The following is a 19,732-nucleotide window of genomic DNA, read 5'->3' on the forward strand; positions in this document are numbered from 1 at the left end:
CAATTTTAATAATTTAAGATGTAGGTGTAAGGGCAGTGCGTGTTCGTCGGGAACCTAGTGCATAAGATCGGTCAAGGCCCGTTCTTACACTGAAAATTGCGAATTGCGAATAATAATTATCAATTTTAATAATTAATAATTGTTAATTTGCGAAGAATAGATAAGTTGTGTAAAAAAAGTTAGTGACTTATGGCCTTTCTTCAATCACTTAGCTTTAAACAAAAGTTAATTAAAAGTACTTCAAAAGTTATGCCAAAAAAATATTTTGAGGAATGTCCGGAAGATTGTAAAAAGGGTGCGTTTTGAAGATCTGACAAACCAAAATATAACTTTTGGTAGCTGCACCATTGCTAAAACTGGTGTCCCAATTCGCAACATGAGTCTCGATTCGGCTCTGATAACGATACGTGCGGGCCAAATATTAGAAATCGTTATTTATTTATTTTTTTTACATTTTTAGAACTTTATTATCATTTTGACAAACATTGCAAAATCTTATGTTTTATGGATATTATAAATGAATATGAATAAAAATGTAATAATGAGCCAACCATTTTTAATGTTTCTTAAAAAACATTTTTAATGTTTCTCTTTTTATAATATTCAAGATAAAATTCAAACAATCAAATACTATTATTACATTACATAGTTCTTTTTCGAATGTTTTTTTGGTTAGATAGTGTATAAGTTTTTTAAACTTTTGCCTCAATATTGCAAAAATAAGCGGTACTGTAGAAATTTTCGTGTATCGCTTTTAGGGACCATCCATAAACCACGTGAGCACTTTTGGAGAGGGGGTTTGGGAGGGGGGTAAGTAATTGTTCACGCCAAGGTTCACGTTCCATACAAAATAGTTTTTTTTGTTTTTTTTTGTATGGACAATAGAGTTATCTAAGCCCGCGCTCACGCACACTAGCACGCCATTTGGCTTGCTGGCTGGTACAAAATTTAACCTCAATCTTTTTCGTGTACGTACATGCCATACATGCGCGCGTAGATAAGGTTGTTAATCGATAGAATTAAGGCCGATAATATTATCGTCTAACGATAACGGTAATGGTCAGGACGATAACGATAATCTGCTATCGTTATCGTTACTTCAATAATTCTATCGGCGATAATCCATGAATATCATGGTAAATATTCAATGCGTTTGCTAAGAACATAAATATATATATATAATGTAGTAAGTTTTAAAGCAAAAAAAATCAAACCATCCACATTAACGACCCCCGGGTCTTTTGTGGTCTCTATTGCAAGTTTCTGCTCGAACCTAGGAGTCCGAAGGTTTGAATGGGGAGAGCACCCAAACCTCTTTCTACTCCAAGGAACCTTGCACCCCAGTGTTTGAACTGACGACCTTCGGATTGCGAGTCCAACCGCCGCCAGCGATTCCACCGGAGTAGGCTTGGTTTGGTGTGTTGTTTGTACTTATGGGAACAACCAAGGCGGGGACCGACATTTTACTTCCTCATCCGATGGAAGGTTGCAGCAGATGGGAATCGAACCCAGAATCATCCATAAGCATAAATACTAAAATTTTCACAAAATACTGTATTTTCTTTCTTTTTGTTGCGAATTATAAAAATTTGAGTATTTTCGAGAAAATACGGTATTTTGTGAAAATTTGAGTATTTCATTCAAAAAACTCTAAGTAAGCAATCATTTTTTCGAATTGCTTCATCAAAAATAAACGGAAAATTGCTGAAAAATAATTTATGTCAAAGTTGACCCGTTAAGATGAATTCAAGAACATGAATTCTGGAGTTATGAAAATGCACCCTTAGAGTGAAAATGCATGCAAAATTTCAAATCGTTTGATACCCATATTGCAAATTATATAAAAAAAATAATACTATAAAAAATACGGTATTTATTGTTGGAAACTTATCATACTATAAAAAAATAATTAGGAAGAGGAAGCTTAAAAATTTAACATAACTTTGTTGGTTCTAGTCAATTTTAGAGATATATTAAATATAAGTTTATCGTCCGTTATCGTAGATAAATTATCGCCGATAAAATTATCGGAATAACGATGACGATAACGATAGATTATTGTTATCGTCCGGACGATAACGATTGTTCGAAAATTTTATAGTTAACAACCTTAGTGTCCACGTGGTTTTTGGATGGTCCCTTAATCTGATGCTGGTGGTCAGAGCCGTACCATGGGTCCACGGCGCCCTTGGCGAAGCATCAATTTGGCGCCCTACCCAAATTTACAAGCATTTTGATGAGTTGATGTTTATTTTCATTGCTTGATGCAATGAGTTCTGGTTTTATAATTCCAATTGGAGACCTGAATATGATGGCAAGAAACAGAAACACAGTTGTTTGTGTTCAAATTTTCAAATGAATATGAGATAGGTTGAATTGAAAATTTAATGCAGGAATTATGTTGACCGAATATTTTTGTCATATTTCATAAAATCGATAACGATAGCAGAATTTTGTTTTTTATTCATTTTTCGATAAATGCACATAATCGAAAGCTCAATCATGATTAATTATGCCTGCAGAATTTTATCTGAACTAGAATTAATTTGATTGAACAGCTGATTTGTCAATGGATTCAATTTCGGTGAAGTTAGAAAAAAATAAAATATATATATATATGAGCAATTCTCTACCAAAATTGGAAATGGATTTTATTTGTATTTTTTGATTTGGCTCAAACTTTGTGGGGGCCATCCCTATGACCAAAGATGCTATTTTGAGTCATTGGTTAACCCATAAAAGTCTCCATGCAATTTTGGCAGCTGTCCATACAAAAATGGTACGTAAATATTTAAACAGCTGTTACTTTTGAGTGAATTTTCTGATCAAGACACCAAGGCAAAGTTGTAGGTATTGTTGAGGACTATTGAGAAAAAAATAGTTACACGGAAAAAAATTGCAGATTTTATGATGTTTTGAAAAAATTGTGATTTTTGGAAATAATCGTAATTTCATGCAAAAACAAATGTTGGTTGCTGAGAAACAGCCACTTTAAGGGAAAAAACACTAAAATTGTAGTTTTCTAAGTTTCACCTAAACAACCCACCATTTTCTAATGTAAAACAAATAAATCAAGACTTGCATTTTAAATGGACGTAATATTCAATGTTTGACCCTTTTGAAATGTTAGTCTGGATTTAAAATAAAAATGAATATCCTCTTATTACCAGAGTTTTCAAGACGTTTTCAAAATTCAATGTGTATATTTTGGCAAAATGATACTTTAATAGCTTGAATAATATATCTGCCGAGCGATTAGCTGTTCTGATTTCTTTTTCGAATTTCGGCAGAAAAATTTAGTTGTGTATCAATTTGTTCAACACCGGTTAAGCAAAAATTTAAAAAGTGATGTTCTGAGCAGCTTATATGCTCTAAAAACGAATGTTTTATGAGGGTAATTCTCTACCAACTCACACGAAATCGGGAAAAGTTGCCCCGACCCCTCTTCGATTTGCGTGAAACTTTGTCCTAAGGGGTAACTTTTGTTCTTGATCACGAATCCGAGGTCCGTTTTTTGATATCTCGTGACGGAGGGGCGGTACGACCCCTTCCATTTTTGAACATGCGAAAAAAGAGGTGTTTTTCAACAATTTGCAGCCTGAAACGGTGATGAGATAGAAATTTGGTGTCAACGGGACTTTTATGTAAAATTAGACGCCCGATTTGATGGCGTACTCAGAATTCCGAAAAAAACGTATTTTTCATCGAAAAAAACACTCAAAAAGTTTTAAAAATTCTCCCATTTTCCGTTACTCGACTGTAAAAAATTTTGGAACATGTTATTTTATGGGAAATTTAATGTACTTTTCGAATCTACATTGACCAAGAAGGGACATTTTTTCATTTAGAACAAAAATTTTCATTTTGAAATTTCGTATTTTTTCTAACTTTGCAGGGTTATTTTTTAGAGTGTAATAATGTTCAACAAAGTTGTAGAGCAGACAATTACAAAAATTTTGATGTATAGACATAAGGGGTTTGCTTATAAACATCACGAGTTATCGGGATTTTACGAAAAAAAGTTTTGAAAAAGTTACTCTTAGCGTTTCCCCAATCAAACCGTTCTCCGCTTGACGGGTTCATTCCGCTTCGAATTCCGCTTCGAAAATTGCTTCGAAATTTTCTAAACGGTTTGTCTGGTTGGGTTCCGCTTCGATTCCATTTGAGCAATTTTTGCACAAGGGCGACACCTGCTGGTGTATGGTGGAACCTCGATGACATTTCGCCGCGTTTCGCCGAAGCGGTTTTCTTGTTGATTTTTTGGCAATCAAACGTCAAAGTGTTTGGAAAAAAGTGGAAAACTTGTTCGGTCATGTTTTCATTCGTGCCACGTTTTTCGAAGAAAAAAAAAAACATTTTACTGTGGAAATAAAAGGTAAGTTACGCTGCATTTCTGATGATTCGGACCATTAACCCAATAACCGACGACTCCTTCAGATTCCTGGCCACCGTTCCCGGGCTCGATGGAACCGGCTTCTTGCATGTGTCTTCCAGCCGTTTCTCCGACCTGTTCAGCTTGTCGGACCCACTCTGAATCTTGTTCAGTGTACCAAGAAGGAGGATCTCAGTACACCGAAGAGGACGTTCCTAGATGACCTTCGATAGCCATGACAACGATAAAGTGCAGACACCGTATGCCAGCGCCCAGCGGCACAGCGTGGACCAGAGCGGAAGAACTGCGGACGAGAACCATCCGATCATACAATGGTCAAGGCAGGAAAATTTCATCTCTAGCGGAAGTCACCTTGCTCGACGGTTTTCCGCGATCCTCGGAGCATCTGATCCGGTGATTTGGTCCTCAGTTCAGCAACGTCGACGCGGCCAACAGACTTCAGCGGTGCGATTCCTCAGAGGTGCGGTCTGGACAACAATTTCCTTTCAGTGTAATATGTTGTGAAACTTACATTTTTTTTGTAATTAAAAACATGGGGATTCATGGTGGGGAGTTTTTTTCTCGATTAATTTTTATATATTAATAAAAATTGCCTAAGATAGGCCAAACAGTTAAAACCTTGGTTAAAACAGTAATGAATTCTAATAAAAACAAAAAATAAAATCAGAAAGAAAAAAAACAAGAAGAAGAAGCAGCTGTCAAACCTTACCCGTCTATTCCGTTCCGATTCCGTTTGAATTCCGCTTAAACCGATTTGCGACGAAAACTCAAACGGAACCGGTTGTTGCGTTTGAAACGGAATGCGGTTTAGAATCTAAAACGAACACTGTTTAGAATTCGAATCGAACTTTTTTCGCTCAAGCGGAATTCTAAACGGAATTCAAACGGAACGCTCTGAGTGGGTCTCTTTGTTTCGTCGTCCGTGTCTGTCGCGGGTGACCATGAACGGCCATGATCGATGACGACCAACTTTTTCAAAACTTTTTTTCGTAAAATCGCGATAACTCGTGATGTTTATAAGAAAACCCCTTATGTCTATATATCAAAATTTTTGTAATTGTCTGCTCTACAACTTTGTAGAACATTGTTATACTTTAAAAAATAACCCTGTAAAGTTAGAAAAAACATGAAGTTTTAAAATGAAAAATGTTGTTCTAAATGAAAAAATGACCCTTCTGGGTCAATGTAGATTCGAAAAGTACATTAAATTTCCCACACCCAACTGGCAGTCGCTTGATTGTGATGCATGGAGGCATGAAAGTATATCAGAATCTGCATGAAATCTGTCCTCATACATTTTTTGCTATATAGGGGTATGACATTTTTGCCCGTTATCGACAATTATCGACATTACCGACGGCTGATTGATTGTATTAGAGAAAAAAAATCTAAATAGAATGAGGATTGAACCATCAACTTCTTGGTTATTGCTTCGACACGCTACCACCGCACCATGGACGCTTGATGAATTGAGAGTGACAGAGCACCAACATAATCTTCTCTCTGGAGTGTTGCTCGGGGACGGGCCAGCATTATATGTGTTGGTGAGAACTGCAGATCGCTGACATGTTTACACGCGGGCAAAAATGAGCTATGAGCTTGCTGCAAAAACTGTTAGAAAATGTAACATTTTTTGCAGCAAATCTACTGTTGCAGATTTTGATATATATTTTTCTTTTGGTTGCATAAAATGGCATGTTCCAAAATTTTGTACAGTCGAGTAACGGGAAATGGGTGAATTTTTAAAACTTTTTTAGTGTTTTTTTTTCGATGAAAAATACGTTTTTTTCGGAATTTTGAGTACGCCATCAAATCGGGCGTCTAATTTTACATAAAAGTCCCGTTGACACCAAATTTCTATCTCATCACCGTTTCAGGCTGCAAATTATTGAAAACACCTCTTTTTTCGCATGTTCAAAAATGGAAGGGGTCGTACCGCCCCTCCGTCACGAGATATCAAAAAACGGACCTCGGATTCGTGATCAGGAACAAAAGTTACCTCTTAGGACAAAGTTTCACGCAAATCGAAGAGGGGTCGGGGCAACTGCTGTGTGAGTTGGCGGAGAATTACCCATGAAAGAAATAGTCTTTTTAATGAAATTCAGCAGCCGTTTTAATTTTAAAACGTTTTTTTTTTTAAATTCTGGTATTTCTAAATAGCGTATGCCAATGCACAAAGTTTCTTATGAAGAGGGAAATCGTCCTATAAATTTCTCAAAAGCCATTTTTCAAACTCGAGATATTTTGTATACATAATGTTTTATAATGTTAAAATAATTTTTATGTTATAGAAACTCAAAATATGACCATAATTTAGCTATCAATTTGTCAATATGATTTACAGCTAAATTAACGTGAATATTACAAATCAGCTCAGTTACGAATGCTGCTCGCTAACTGGGTTGATCGAAAAATGGTAAGGGGAACATCAATGCATTATATTTTCTCAATAAAAACCTCTCAAAAATATTTCCAAACCATATTGTTTAAACATAACATTTCATGAAAACTTTAAATTATTTTTTGTATGATGATATTCATCTGTGCATCCACTGACTCGTCGATCATTTAGCTTTGTTGGTTTTTAAGGTTTGTCTGCTTTTCAACGGACTAAGCCCAGTTAAACAACACCTGGTTACCGAACAAGTACAAGTACAATTTCTTGTCTGGAAGGTGTGACTAAGCATCATCATACTGCGAACTTTATGCTGTAGTTATTTTAAAAAGCTCTTCTAGAACTCCTGAAACTTTTTGCCATTGTAGCGCCCCTTCTTCAATGAAAAAAAAATACCATTTAATATAAGTTTTGAAAAACATTGCACCCCTTAAACACTTTTTTTTATATTTTAGTCCAAATAATCTATTTAATGGCTAGGTATACTTTTACTTCTGGCGTCCATTTTATTTGAAATAATAATGAGGATTTTGTTTTAACTGACATGGAAATTTTATACAATCATCGATTGTGGCGCCCTTGGCGGTGGCCAACTACGCCAACCCCTAGGTACGGCGCTGCTGGTGGTGTTTTACTTAGCACAGTTTCATCATATTTTTACTGTACCAAAACGCTAGTAAAATTGGAAGACTTCAAAATTTTATGTAAAAGGCTGGTAAAAGACAATTGATTGTCATACTTTCATTTTTTCAATCTGATTGCTCTATAAAAATCTCAGTAAATAAATATGTTTTATTGGAAGTGTTCGATTTTGGGTCTGATCTAAATATCAAACAGAATGATGAAAAATTACCGTTTTGCGCATTCAAAATTGGTACACGGGCCATATTTGGACCGCGGACCATACTTTGGTTACCCCTGGTTTAAACTTTTTGGAATGAAATACTCAAATGTTCTTAGAATACCGTAATTCTTTTCCAAATGCTCAAATTTGCAGAATTTGCAATATGGGTATGTAACGTTTTAAAATTTTGTGCGCATTTTCAATGAGTTTACTAAAATTTTCACAAAATAGCGTGCTTTTTGTAAATATTCTGATTTTTTTTTATATTTTTGTATGAAACGATTTGAAATTTGTTATGCAATTTCAGTGTTTTAGAGTTTTTGGAATTAAGAGTTTTAGAGTTTTTGGAATTAGGCGCTGGAATTTTTTTCAAATACTCAAATTTTCATAATATGCATCATCAGATTCAAAACTTTGTATGCATTTGCACTGTTTTATAATTTTTGGAATGAAGTTTCAAAATTTACACAAAATACCGTTTTTTTTTGTATTTTTATTATTTGCAATACGGGTTTTGAACAATTCGAAATCTTGTGTGCATTTTCACTGTTTTAGAATTTTTGGGTTGAAATTTTCAACTTTTTATGAAAATTTAAGTATTTAATTCCAAAAAAAGTCTAGAAGAGAGGAACTTTTGAATCGGGTTTAGATTTTTTGTTCAGCGTTTTGTTGAAATTTTAAGCCTTATTTTATTTATTTATTTATTTATTTATTCGTCAAACATACGTAGACTACATGATCGTTGCTTAGTTTCTAATTACAAGGGGGGAACATCTATCTTTGATTGTAGAACTGTTTTTTCATGGTGGATTTTGTCATTGTGAAATCGATTATGTTATTATATTTGTTATAAGTTTCCATCATTCTATTCATGGGCCCGTGTTTAGCGTAGTCAGTTCTGTGAAAATGCAATGCGAAAGGCTCACGTGCTCTCAATACGCGTGTGGGTTCATAGAAATTTAATGTTTGTAACAACTCTGGAGAATTAATTCGGTTTGCAATAAGATCATTTACGAACGAGAGAGAAGCGAATTCACGACGCTTTACAAGTGTTTCTAAGCTTATTAACATACAGCGTGCAATATACGAAGGAAGAGGAAACACTGTCCACCCTAGTTTACGAAGAGCAAATAGTAAAAATTGTTTTTGCACTGATTCAATACGGGTTTCGTGTGTTTTGATGTGTGGACTCCACACGACGCTACAATATTCAAGAATAGAGCGAACATAAGCTATGAACAATGTTTTCAATGTATAGGGGTCCTTAAAGTTATAACTGAATCGTTTTATGAAGTTGAGCATATTAGTTGCTTTGAATACCATCGTGTTGTAATGTTCGATGAAAGTCATTTTAGAATCAAGTATGACTCCTAAATCTCTAACATTTGAACAAGTTTCAACTATCTGGTTGTCTAGTTTTACGTTTATATTTGGCTTATTTATTTTTCTGCTGAACAAGATCGATGTACACTTTTTAATGTTAAGTTGTAAAAGGCTACGACAGCACCATTCAAAGAATATGTTGATTTCGTTCTGGAATCTTGAAGCGTCAGTTTCGTCTTTAATTTTCATAAACAATTTCATGTCATCTGCGTAAATCGAAACGTTGATATGCTTAAATATAAAGGATACATCATTTACGTAAAGAATAAAAAGTAATGGGCCTAAATGAGAGCCTTGAGGTACCCCGGAAGTAACATTGATGAGCCTAGATATGAGGCCATTAAATTTAACACATTGCGTGCGTTTTGTTAAGTAAGATTTAAGCCATGAAAGTAGATTAGAATCAATTCCGATTTTATCCAATTTGAAAAGAAGCATAGGAATGTCCACTCTGTCGAAGGCTTTGCTAAAGTCAGTATAGAGTGTCTGTACAGAGTTTTTGTTATCCATTTCATTCAATGTGTAGTTTACGAACGAGAGAAGATTAGTTGCGGTTGAGCGCCCTTTGAAAAATCCATGCTGTTTTTGTGTTATGTAGTCTTTTAATTGAGCAAACATTTTGTTGTTAACTATTGCCTCAAAGAGCTTGGGAATACATGAAATAAGAGCAATTCCACGGTAGTTTTTCACGTCAGATTTTTACCAGATTTGAAAATTGGAACTAAATATGATTTCTTCCAAGCACTTGGGAATATTCCTGATTTTAATGATAGATTAAATAGCCAATAAAGCGGAGAAGCCAGTTCAGAGGCTACATTTTTTGCAAATTTTGGAGATATTCCATCTGGTCCGGTACTTTTCGAACTGTCAAGAGCTTTAAGAGCCGCCTGAATTTCATCTAAGGATAAGCTATCGACTGTTATTTCGTTATTTGCTTGGGGTATAAAGGAAAAGTAGCTTCGGTCGCGATCGTTTTCATCAAAAGAGGTGTATACGCTTTCAAAAAAGTTTGCGAATAATTCACAAATTTCTGCACTGTTTTTGCCAATTTTATTGTCGAGAGACATATTTGACGGAAAATTACTACTTTTTAATTTTGATTTTACAAAATTGAAAAACTGCTTGGAATCACTCTTGATTTCCGATTCTACCTTTCTATGATACTTTTCAAATTCAAATTGGATGGTGACTTCTAACTGACTGCATATTTGTAGATACTCATCAAGTTTTTGGCTATTGCTTTTGTAAGCTTTGTGAGCTTTTTGTTTTCTATTTTTAAGGTTTTTAACCTCTCTCGTAAACCAAGGCGGGTGTTTGTCAATTGTGCGTCTTTTTCTTCGTATTGGGACGCTTTCATCGAGGATGTCGTATATAATGCTATAGAAAGTGTTAACTGCTAGCTCGATGTTCGTTTCTTTCTCTAGTAATGCTTTCCAATCAACTTCTAATAGTCTACGTTTGATTAAGGGATAATTGGCATTATTGTAATCAGGAATTTCTTCGTAATCTGAACCATCTGGTCTGTTATTAGCCTTATGCACGAAAAGTGAAAATTCAATTGCTGTGTGATGAGCTTCATTTTTCCAAAGTGGATTATTTGCTTCAGTCACACAGAAGTCTTCAGTCATATTAGTAAAAAGAAGATCAAGAAAGCGATTATTTTGATTTTTAACATGATTAATTTGATTTAGGCCGAGAGAGTACATTTTATCAAAAATTAATTGTAATCTATCACTTTCCCCTAAGATGGGAATAAGAATAGACTCGTTTTCTGCGTCAACCATGAAGTCGACAGCACCGAGATTAAAATCGCCATACAAATGTATTTTGGATTCGGGATCTAGACTGGAGATAATTTTTTCAGCGTTCCTGAAGAAATCTTCATATGAGCTGAGTGGCGATAACGGGGGAAAATACACAGATGCAAAGATGTGAGTCTCTTTTGCAATCTGAGCTTTGACCCATACGTGTTCAAAATGTGCAAAAACGTCAGAATCAAGTTTTTCTGAGTCAAAATCGGCTTTAATGGCGACTAAAACGCCGCCTCCTGACTTTTTCCCGGATGATAACAGATTTCTATCATTCCTGAATACATTAAAGTTGCTAGAGAAAACCTCTTCGCTTAAAATACTAGCGTCCCAACTGGTCTCCGTGCCAAGAATAGCAGTATAAAGGCATCCGCTGATAGCTTGATTAATAGTGTCGATTTTTGCGGCACTTTTCATTCTATTGAAGTTTTGACAGTAAGTCAAAATTTCAATTAAATTATTAGACGCAGTGGTTGGACTTGTCAAAATTAAATTATCGCTAGCTTCACATGAAGGCGTCATTAGTTCATAAAATTTCCTGTTTCCGAAAAAGAGCTACGTTGCGCTGGCCGGAACATCCAGCTAGGTGTTTCACTGTATATTTCTTATCTTATCTTGTTTTCTTATCACAAAATCTTTCAGAAAAGCTACAAAAAGTCAGTTTTTTTCATCTAGAAAACTATACAAAACATATTTTTGTGAACTCCTTATAACTTTATGGTTGGGACAAATTTGGATACAATTTTAATTATCTCCGTTTCTCATTTCAGTGTTCGGCCACGAGCTGGGTGAATGTCCCGACGATGAAACGTACTGAGATCGGAGCTCAGTGTTGGTGGGGTGTTTTCCCAGTCAGACAGTCAGCAGTCAGTGGAAACATATGCGCGCATGCTTTCCAGCAGCAGTTTGTGTTTTAATTCTACACTCCCGCACCCGTTCGTTCTTTATGTAATTTTATGAAGCCCCAGACTCACAGTGAAGTTCAGTTCTTGTTTTCGTGTTATCAGGAGAGACAGTGAGCTTCGTTCGCAGAAATAGCTGAATACAGTTCAACGAATTATTTATTTGCTTTTTTGTGTATGTTAATGAACTTGTAATGTAAGAAACTGTTTACACTTTCCGCAAAGTTTGTAGAACAAACGACTCACTCTAGAAACTTTTGGCGCATTTCCGTGTTGTTGTAGAAGGAATCTTTCGAAGAAATAAACACCAATTAGTTTCAATAGCTAACAGCAGTTGATTTTCTCTTTATTTGTAAATCTTAGATATTATTTAGAGTCAAGTTAGATAGCAGAAAAATTAAAAAAAAATACTTTAAATAACCTAATCGTGTTCAATTATTCACAAAAAAAGAAAAGAAAAGAATTCTAGTCCCCGCCCTCCTTCTTGTCTTTGTAAGCCTCCCGGAAGCGTTCCTCGAACAGCGACAGCTCCGACAGCAGATCCGTGATGGCATTCATGAACGCTTCCTGGGGCGAATAGTCCGACGTCGTCTGGATGCGGATGACGAACTTGTGCTCGAGCGGATGGGGCAGCTTGTAGCCGGCGAACAGCACGTTCGGGTCCTTGAGTAGCTGGTTGCGGATCATGTTACCCAGCGTGTGGTCCTCCTTGTTAACGGTGAAGATCGCCGCGTTCGGGACCTTGGTGTCGAGTTCTTTGATGATTCTGCCGGAAGGAAGTTTCTTGTTAGCACTTGAAATCATTTAAAAACCAGCCATACTTACTTCTTTTCACCCTCGTACAGCAGGAACGATTCGAAGGTAGGTGGTGCGTTCATTTTGAGATTTTAGGTGACGAAATTATCGCGTAATTAGCGAAGAAATTCAGCAAGCAAAAATTGATTTCAAGCTTTGTTTTGCGATTTCGTTGCGGATGCGGCGGCGAAACGCGCGAGAGCTGTCAAAATCTATCTAGTGAGTGCGTTCAAAGCTGGCGTCCAATTTTTGACATTTGAGAGATGTGAGCAGTGCACTTGTTTGCAGCGTATGATGGATTTTGTGAGCTTCATTTAAAAAATCTTAATTTTGATCCATTACGTTCCCCCAAGAAAAGGGGTCAAGAAATGGCTTTACGAAGTACAGAACAATGCAGAGGGAACGATTTCTTGGAACTTTTCTTAACCCTCTCTGGCCTAGTGTTACCAAACGTACTCTTTTTAGAGTACATGTACTCTTTTTGAGCCGAAAATATAGACAAATCCAGCGAAAGCTCATAGGTGCTTTTTGATGGTGAGAGATTTGACAGCTCTCATACTATATGCCTCGATTTTCATAGTTTTCGTTAGTTTTCTTTTAAAATAAAATACTAAACATATGAAAACTATAATTTTTTAGTGCACAAAACTCCTGCTGAATCAAATGGTGTACTTATCTCGATTGCAAATTGTTCTCGTCTTTCTTGCTGTCCTAGTCCGCCTTGGGGGGCATCCGTTTCCGTTGTTTGTGCGAGTTACTAGCACTTCAAGTGTCACTGCAAGTGCACGGTGCCGGCGAAGGAGATGGTGGCATATCGAGCTTGCTGCCGGCATAACTGACCAACTCGTTCTTCCACGTGGTGATTCGTCCACTTTTGGTAAAAACTGAACACCGTATCGGTGTCACCGAAATGTGCGTGACCTTCTCGTACTCTCCGACAAACTTAGAGTTTAAAATCTACGGTATAGAAAAGTTGCATTGTTAGAGATATAGTAAGTCCACTTCTTAGTCTACCAACAACACGCCTTATACAGCGTTGGACATCGTACACGAAATTAGAGATCTGTCTTGGCCAACCGCCAACACCAGCGGTCCTCCCCTAGCCAAAAGACACCACTTCACAACATTTCTGATTTCCCCCACCTACTATGCGGCACGCCATAGTAGGTGGGGGAAACTTACCACCCGCCTTCTCCCAGACGTGGTCCAAAGAACTGTCGATCGCGTCACCGTCTGAATCCTTTCCGCTCGGCACTGTTCAATTCGGATACGCTTCCACCACTGGCACCGCCTCCTCCCCAGGAACCGGCCGGAAGTCCAGACCGACAGCAGCACCGGATGCCGTATACTTTGCCGGCACACATAAAAATATTATGGTAAAGACAAAAGTAACTTACTTTTGAATTAATAAGTGGTTAAAATTTGCTACATTAAAAGTTTTTTTCTTGTTTTGAAAATGAAAACTTTTACTGCTACAGTTTTGCTTTCCTCACCTCACTGAGGCAAGGCTATAAAATCACTCGAAAAATGAACTTCTTAAATACGACTCCTAGATATACCTTTACGTATACCTATCGACTCAGAATCAAATTCTGAACAAATGTCTGTGGGGATGTGTGTAGACATGATTTTTTTTCCACACGATTATCTCAGAACTGGCTGTACCGATTTTGGCCGGGTCCGCCTTATTCTGTTCGTTTTGGGGTCCCCTAAGACCCTATTAAATTTTATTCTGTTTAGTGAAGTACTTTTAAAGTTATGCCAAGAAAAAGTTTTTTTGTAGCTTCAAAAAAGGGTGATTTTTGCATAACCTCAAAGGCCGCGTCTTTTTTCTTTTTTGACTTTTTGACCACGCGGGGGATTGGCAGGCACACCCCCTTGCATGCGTATCGCCCGGTTGCCACATCGCTGAAGCAGTGTCTGCGTCTCTTCTGGAAAAAAATCTGTATTAATTATGTTGCTGCATCATTTTGTCTCGACAAAGATTTACACCAACTTTTTACTGAAATATATAACTCATGAGACTTTTCACCTTTATTTTGAAGAGTTGGTAAAAAAAAGAATTGAAAATTGCTGTTCAAGTAAAATCAATAATAAAAAAAACAAATGAAAAAAAAAAAAAAAATAAAAAAAAACTCTTAAATTAATTTGTAAATACCACCTAAAATACAACATGAATGCGAGGAAGGCACCAACCACCTTAAGGTGGATTAAGTAACGTTTTTGAAAATCTCATTGCTAACTTATTTAAAAGTTTTAACTTTTAATTCGACTGTATAATTTTTTTCATTTTGTCGTTCTCGTGGTTAGTGAGTGGTGGTCCACGACGTCAATCAAAACAGAACGCGTCCGCAGCCAGAACTTGTACGCGGATACCTTCGAAGGAGGATGATGCGGAACAAGGTTAGGGGATTAGGGGAAAGTTAGTTTTCAAAAGGATGAGGCCAGCTTCCTGCCGGATCTGCAGCTGTTTCACGACCGAAATGGGTTAGAAGGAAGCTTGGGTGTTTGGTGGCGTTTGTGTTTGATTTTGTTTGTTTTTGTAGGACGCCGTTTATGCGGATGTGAATTTGCACCGGCTGAATTCGATAAAGTTAATTTTAACGGTGAGGAGAAGGATTCGACGGAAGAGGGAAACGACGAGAAGCGATCGGAGGTGGTCAGCGCGGTGCCGGCGGTTTACGACCATCAGCAGCATTATGTGCCGGAAGTGATGACGGGACAGTGTGGGATGTCCTGAGGGTCCGCAGTCCATTTCTCGGTGCGGGACATGTTTGACGAGTATTACAAAAACATCCGGAAGAACAGTTTGCACCAGTTCTGGAAGAACCGTCTGTACGAAAGCCGCAGGTCCTGAAGCTGTCATACTCGGGTTACTTCCTGAGGTTGGAGCGATATCCGATGAACCTGATCAAGAACATCTACCTGGAATACCGAAGAAGTCACCGGTGAGTATTGAGAACAAGGGGTAGGACAGTGAGTAATTCAGTGACTCAATTTTTCAGAATGACTCAATGTTACTCAAAGCTACTCAATTTTCATCAACATAAATTTTCGGCCTGGTTACGGAATATTTGAACGGTTGTTGTTTTTGACAGATGTGTTTATGTACAAACAAATAGTTTGGTTAAAAATGTAGGCAAAAATAAATAAGATAAAGATAACATTTTGGAGTCGTTTCAGAAATGTTCCGGAGTGGTAAACTGGCGCGGATTACATTGCGGAAGATGCTCAAGGAGCGTTCACCGTTTACATATTCCGACAACGCGAAGGTTTTCATCTCGTGCTAGCTTGACCTAGCATGTCACGAACCGCTGAGACTTCCTGCTGTAGCTTCCTGGTCCAAGGTTTTGCTCTTGTAAAAGACTATCCGACGGCGGCTTCAACGCCATTCGGTACTAACCTCAAAGTTTCTTCGAACAAATCCCGCTGGGTAGAGCACTTTCCCAGCTTAGGCGAATTTCCATGAACCTTAGAATGCTCAACGTCTAGTTGTGCCTGCTGAGCAAACCCAACCTGTATTGTCCTTTACTAGTTAAACCCTAACTGGGATTGGGGACAGAATTAACCTAGTCGAAATCGATTTGACCCGACGGGTTTATCTTACTTCGTACTGGACAGTTAACCGATGTTTTGCACCCACATTAAATTCACATTCGCTGTGACTTAACCGATATCCTCTACTTGGCCATAACTTATGATTTCCGATCTTCCCACTTGCACCCCCTGCTTCACGTTGAACCCCAACAAGAGGGAAAGAGGTAAAAAGAACGAAATGACCTTGCAACAGGATCGCCTCAGTTACGGAACGATTGACCTGAAGCGACCCAGAAGCATGCCGAATTCGTCCAAAACTAACGACACCGTGCTTGGCCAACACTTTTATAAAGCGACCAGGTGTGCTCTCGCATCGGCATCCCTAATGAACGAAACATGTTCCAACAATCAGGGCCACCTCAAAACCGTGAACTAAATTCGGTCAAAACAATGGTTTGACTCCGACTTGCTCCGCTGGGCACTTATTAGGAGCGGCGTAGCTATTATCGTCGGCCAACTGAACGTTATTACCCAGAATCTGCGGATGGCCAAGGTAGTTGAGACTCACTGCTTTATCATCCCATCGGTGATATCAGCCCGACCATCAATGCCGAAATGTAACGCTCTGCTATTTTTTTTATTTCAACGACACCTTAGTATCAGAATTGAGATGGTTCATTTCTCGGTTCAGTTTAACTCCAGTGGGATATAGTGCATAATCTTAGGCAGGACTCGCTGACGTGGTTAGGGGGAAGGAGGGATTTCGAACGGGGAAAGAAAAACAAATACTGACAAATATAATTATCGTCAGGGACATGCCACTATCACATAACATCAAACTCCTGCTCGTTGTCAATTTGGTGCACATGCTAGCCAGCAGAAAAAGCGGAAAGGTCCGAAAAGTTGCCCAGCTGCTTGGTCCTTATAATTGGCCACATCGTAGTAGAGTTGAACAACCGGATCTCGAACGCAATCGTCACCTAATCCTTCTAGAACGACTCCCGCAGCGCATGGTAAATGTTGGCTTAATACCCACACCGGTATCTCCTCTGGTCGCGGTCCTTCTTCAACAGGCGGATTTTGCCCGGTAGTCTGGTGAGATTGGTTATTAGACGAAGAGATCTTCACCGATGTAACACACATCAGCTTCAGAACCAGGATCAAGTTGCTAGGTCTTGGATTGACAGATTTTCTGCTGACCCACCGCGCCGGATACGCATGCTACCGGAATGTCCAGGGAGTTTCGCTCGCTAAACGATTAGAGTGGGCTGGCAGTGATTTGTCATTTTGGTCGGTAACAAGCAGATTGATTTGATCACCGGTAGGAATCAGGACAAAGCGGCCGAGGCCAGGCAGGATGTCGTTGATGACCAGAAGCTGGCTCGGTCGGAACGGATGCAAACTAAACATCACACTTTTAACATATTACAAATAAGTCCAACTCGCTTAATTTTTCAGTTCAAATCCAATCTTTCGCTTTGTCTTATGTTTTTGTTTTATCACATCTGTCATCAATGACAAATGTCAGTGTCAAAATTTCGTTGCGTCTTTTATGAAAATTGAGTATTATGCAGCTTCCACCAAACCGAAGTGCGCATCTCTTCTGTTGCGCAAAACAATCTGTTGCGCCATACAAAAATGGAGCGGTTTATCGTAAGCGTGTACACCAGCCTGTGGCGCAACAGGCTTTGACAGGTTGCGCTCGTGTTTGGATTTTTGTCTGCTTTCACAATAACTCTCGTTACTCAATCTTACTCAAAAAAATTCAATGTGGCTCAATGTGACTCACTGTCCTACCCCTTGGTCTGAAGCGTGATCGCAACAAAAGGTAAGCCAAAAAGCAAGTTATCGCGGTTAACGCGAGTTAAAGCAAGTTAAAGCGGAAAAGCAAATGTTAGCGCTGCAAAGGTTTAAAAGGGGAGCTTTATCGCTCGGTGAACGCAGGAGTGACGTCCCCCTCGGGCAAGAGGCTATGGCCAAGGCTTCCCCAACCTTTTCCTGCAAAGCTACCGTTAGATTTCCTGAATTCCATACATTTTTGTGCTCTCATTTGCTGCTTCGCACGTGCTCACGCTCAACTTAAAAACAAAAACACGCATCACACACACTGAGAACAGACGGGTGAGCTGTCACGGCAGCAGCGCCATCAGCGCCGGGTGAGTGGATGCCGAAACAAAATTGCATTTGAAACAACCGTTTTTGAAGGACGATGGTTCGGCACTCGAGTGTCCCGTCTGTTTGTCTGTGGTAGAATTCTGAGTGAAATTTCAGTAAAACTATACACAATTAAGCAAAACCTAGCCAAACAGTCAGTCCTGAGAAGTCTATGCCTAAGTGATTTTAGTTTTGATGGAATTTAAAAGTTAGTACGGAACTCGGAAAGAAAGGTATCAAGAAACAGTTTTACGTACAGCAAAACAATAGAGAGAGAGCGATTTATTGGGGACATTCTTCACCCTCTCTGGCTGCTCTCGCCGCTGTTGCTGCGTTTCGAGATATTAAAATGAAAGATGTGAGCCGGTAACACGGATTTGGACTTTCGCAGCTGTCATGGAAAACCTCACAGCACTTTTAATTTTTGATGTTTGAGTAATAAAAATACATAAAAATAACATTCTACGGTGTGGGTCCGAGAATCCTTTCATTACTGTACCTGGCACGCCTAACATCTCCCGCACCGCCATTGAACGCACCCTCCTTCTTTGCGCTTGCGTCATTTCGCGCTGTCACTTTTGACAGAACCTCTCTCCGCTCCGCTCTCCACGGTCATTCCGCGTCGTTCTCTCTGGCCCCGCAAGTCCGCCGAACCATCCTCCAGCAGCAACAGCAGAATCTGCAACCAGCCAGAGCCCGTTTCGCTACCAGAATCGCACGTTTGCGCTTGGCATCTTTTTTTTGCTCTGCCTGTTTCCGTCGGTTTCGGGTCGGTCAATATTCCGCGAGCGCTCGGTCGTCGGGTCATTTGCGTTCCAGTAGTGCTTCGGTGCGGTCGCGCGCGCGGATTCTCTTGTTCCGGGATTGGTGTGTCGCGTTGTGTTGTGTGGCGGTTCCTGGCGGTCAGCGGCCAGTCTGAGCGTTTTTCTTTCCTTTCTCCGGTGCGGGAGGATACAAATTGTGCCCCTGGAAGAGAAGGAGAAGTGAAGGTGCGAAAGAAAAGGAGGAAGAAGAAGGTGCGTTGATGTTCCGGAATTTATCGGAATTTGACAGCCGGAGGAGGATTTCGAGGAGGACTGTCAAAATTTATTGTGGGGAAAAAAGGCAGGAAGAGGAGACTTTGAACCAGCTGCTGCTTGGAATTGGATCCGGGTTCCGCCCTGATTTGTGTTCCAGGTGGGGGAGAAGGGGACTCGAAGCTCCAGCCAGAATTGATTTCAATCAGCGCTAATCAGTCTCTAACTCGCGGGTTTGTGCACGGGAGGGGAGGCAGCAACAGTAGAGCGAAAAAACAAGAAAGCGAGAGTGAAGAAGATTCCGCGGCTAGATTGGCCAAAAGTGCGGCTTCCCGTGTTTGTGGCGGAAGATTGTGAGTCATTCTTCCCTTTTGCCTTTGCGTTGGGGGCATGCAAATCGAAGCAGAAATTGATTTTGTGAAGGGAAGAAGCAACAGAACGAAGGAGACGAGAAACAAGTGAAGGGCAAAATGTGTAATTTGATACATTCCAGCAGAAGTGAAGA

At 39.0% G+C, this 19,732-nt stretch overlaps 3 protein-coding genes across 11 annotated transcripts in view; 2 read left to right on the top strand and 1 right to left on the bottom strand.

Annotated features, from left to right (window-relative positions):
* Positions 1-12,058, top strand: part of LOC6036674 (restin homolog) — a 207,413-nt gene extending 195,355 nt beyond the window's left edge. For all 9 annotated transcript variants that reach the window (XM_038254798.1, XM_038254799.1, XM_038254800.1 and 6 more), the window contains one exon: positions 11,594-12,058. In XM_038254798.1, coding sequence (XP_038110726.1) covers positions 11,594-11,640 — 47 coding nt within the window. In that variant the 3' untranslated portion in view covers positions 11,641-12,058. The remainder of the gene's footprint in view (positions 1-11,593) is intronic.
* Positions 12,041-12,731, bottom strand: LOC6036672 (DNA-directed RNA polymerase II subunit RPB11). The gene is made up of 2 exons (XM_001846630.2): positions 12,551-12,731; positions 12,041-12,491 (listed from the first exon to the last, which is right to left on the bottom strand). The coding sequence occupies exons 1-2, from the start codon at positions 12,601-12,603 to the stop codon at positions 12,191-12,193; spliced, it is 354 nt and encodes a 117-aa protein (XP_001846682.1). The 5' UTR covers positions 12,604-12,731; the 3' UTR covers positions 12,041-12,190.
* A 6,082-nt stretch (positions 12,732-18,813) lies between these two features.
* The window catches only part of LOC6036655 (mitogen-activated protein kinase 1), a 167,389-nt gene continuing 166,470 nt past the window's right edge, over positions 18,814-19,732 (top strand). Inside the window, exon 1 of the mRNA XM_038258490.1 lies at positions 18,814-19,227. The gene's annotated coding sequence lies outside the window, so the exon portion shown is untranslated. The remainder of the gene's footprint in view (positions 19,228-19,732) is intronic.

The sequence above is a fragment of the Culex quinquefasciatus genome, chromosome 2, assembly GCF_015732765.1.
Source record: "Culex quinquefasciatus strain JHB chromosome 2, VPISU_Cqui_1.0_pri_paternal, whole genome shotgun sequence".
NCBI lineage: Eukaryota > Metazoa > Arthropoda > Insecta > Diptera > Culicidae > Culex > Culex quinquefasciatus.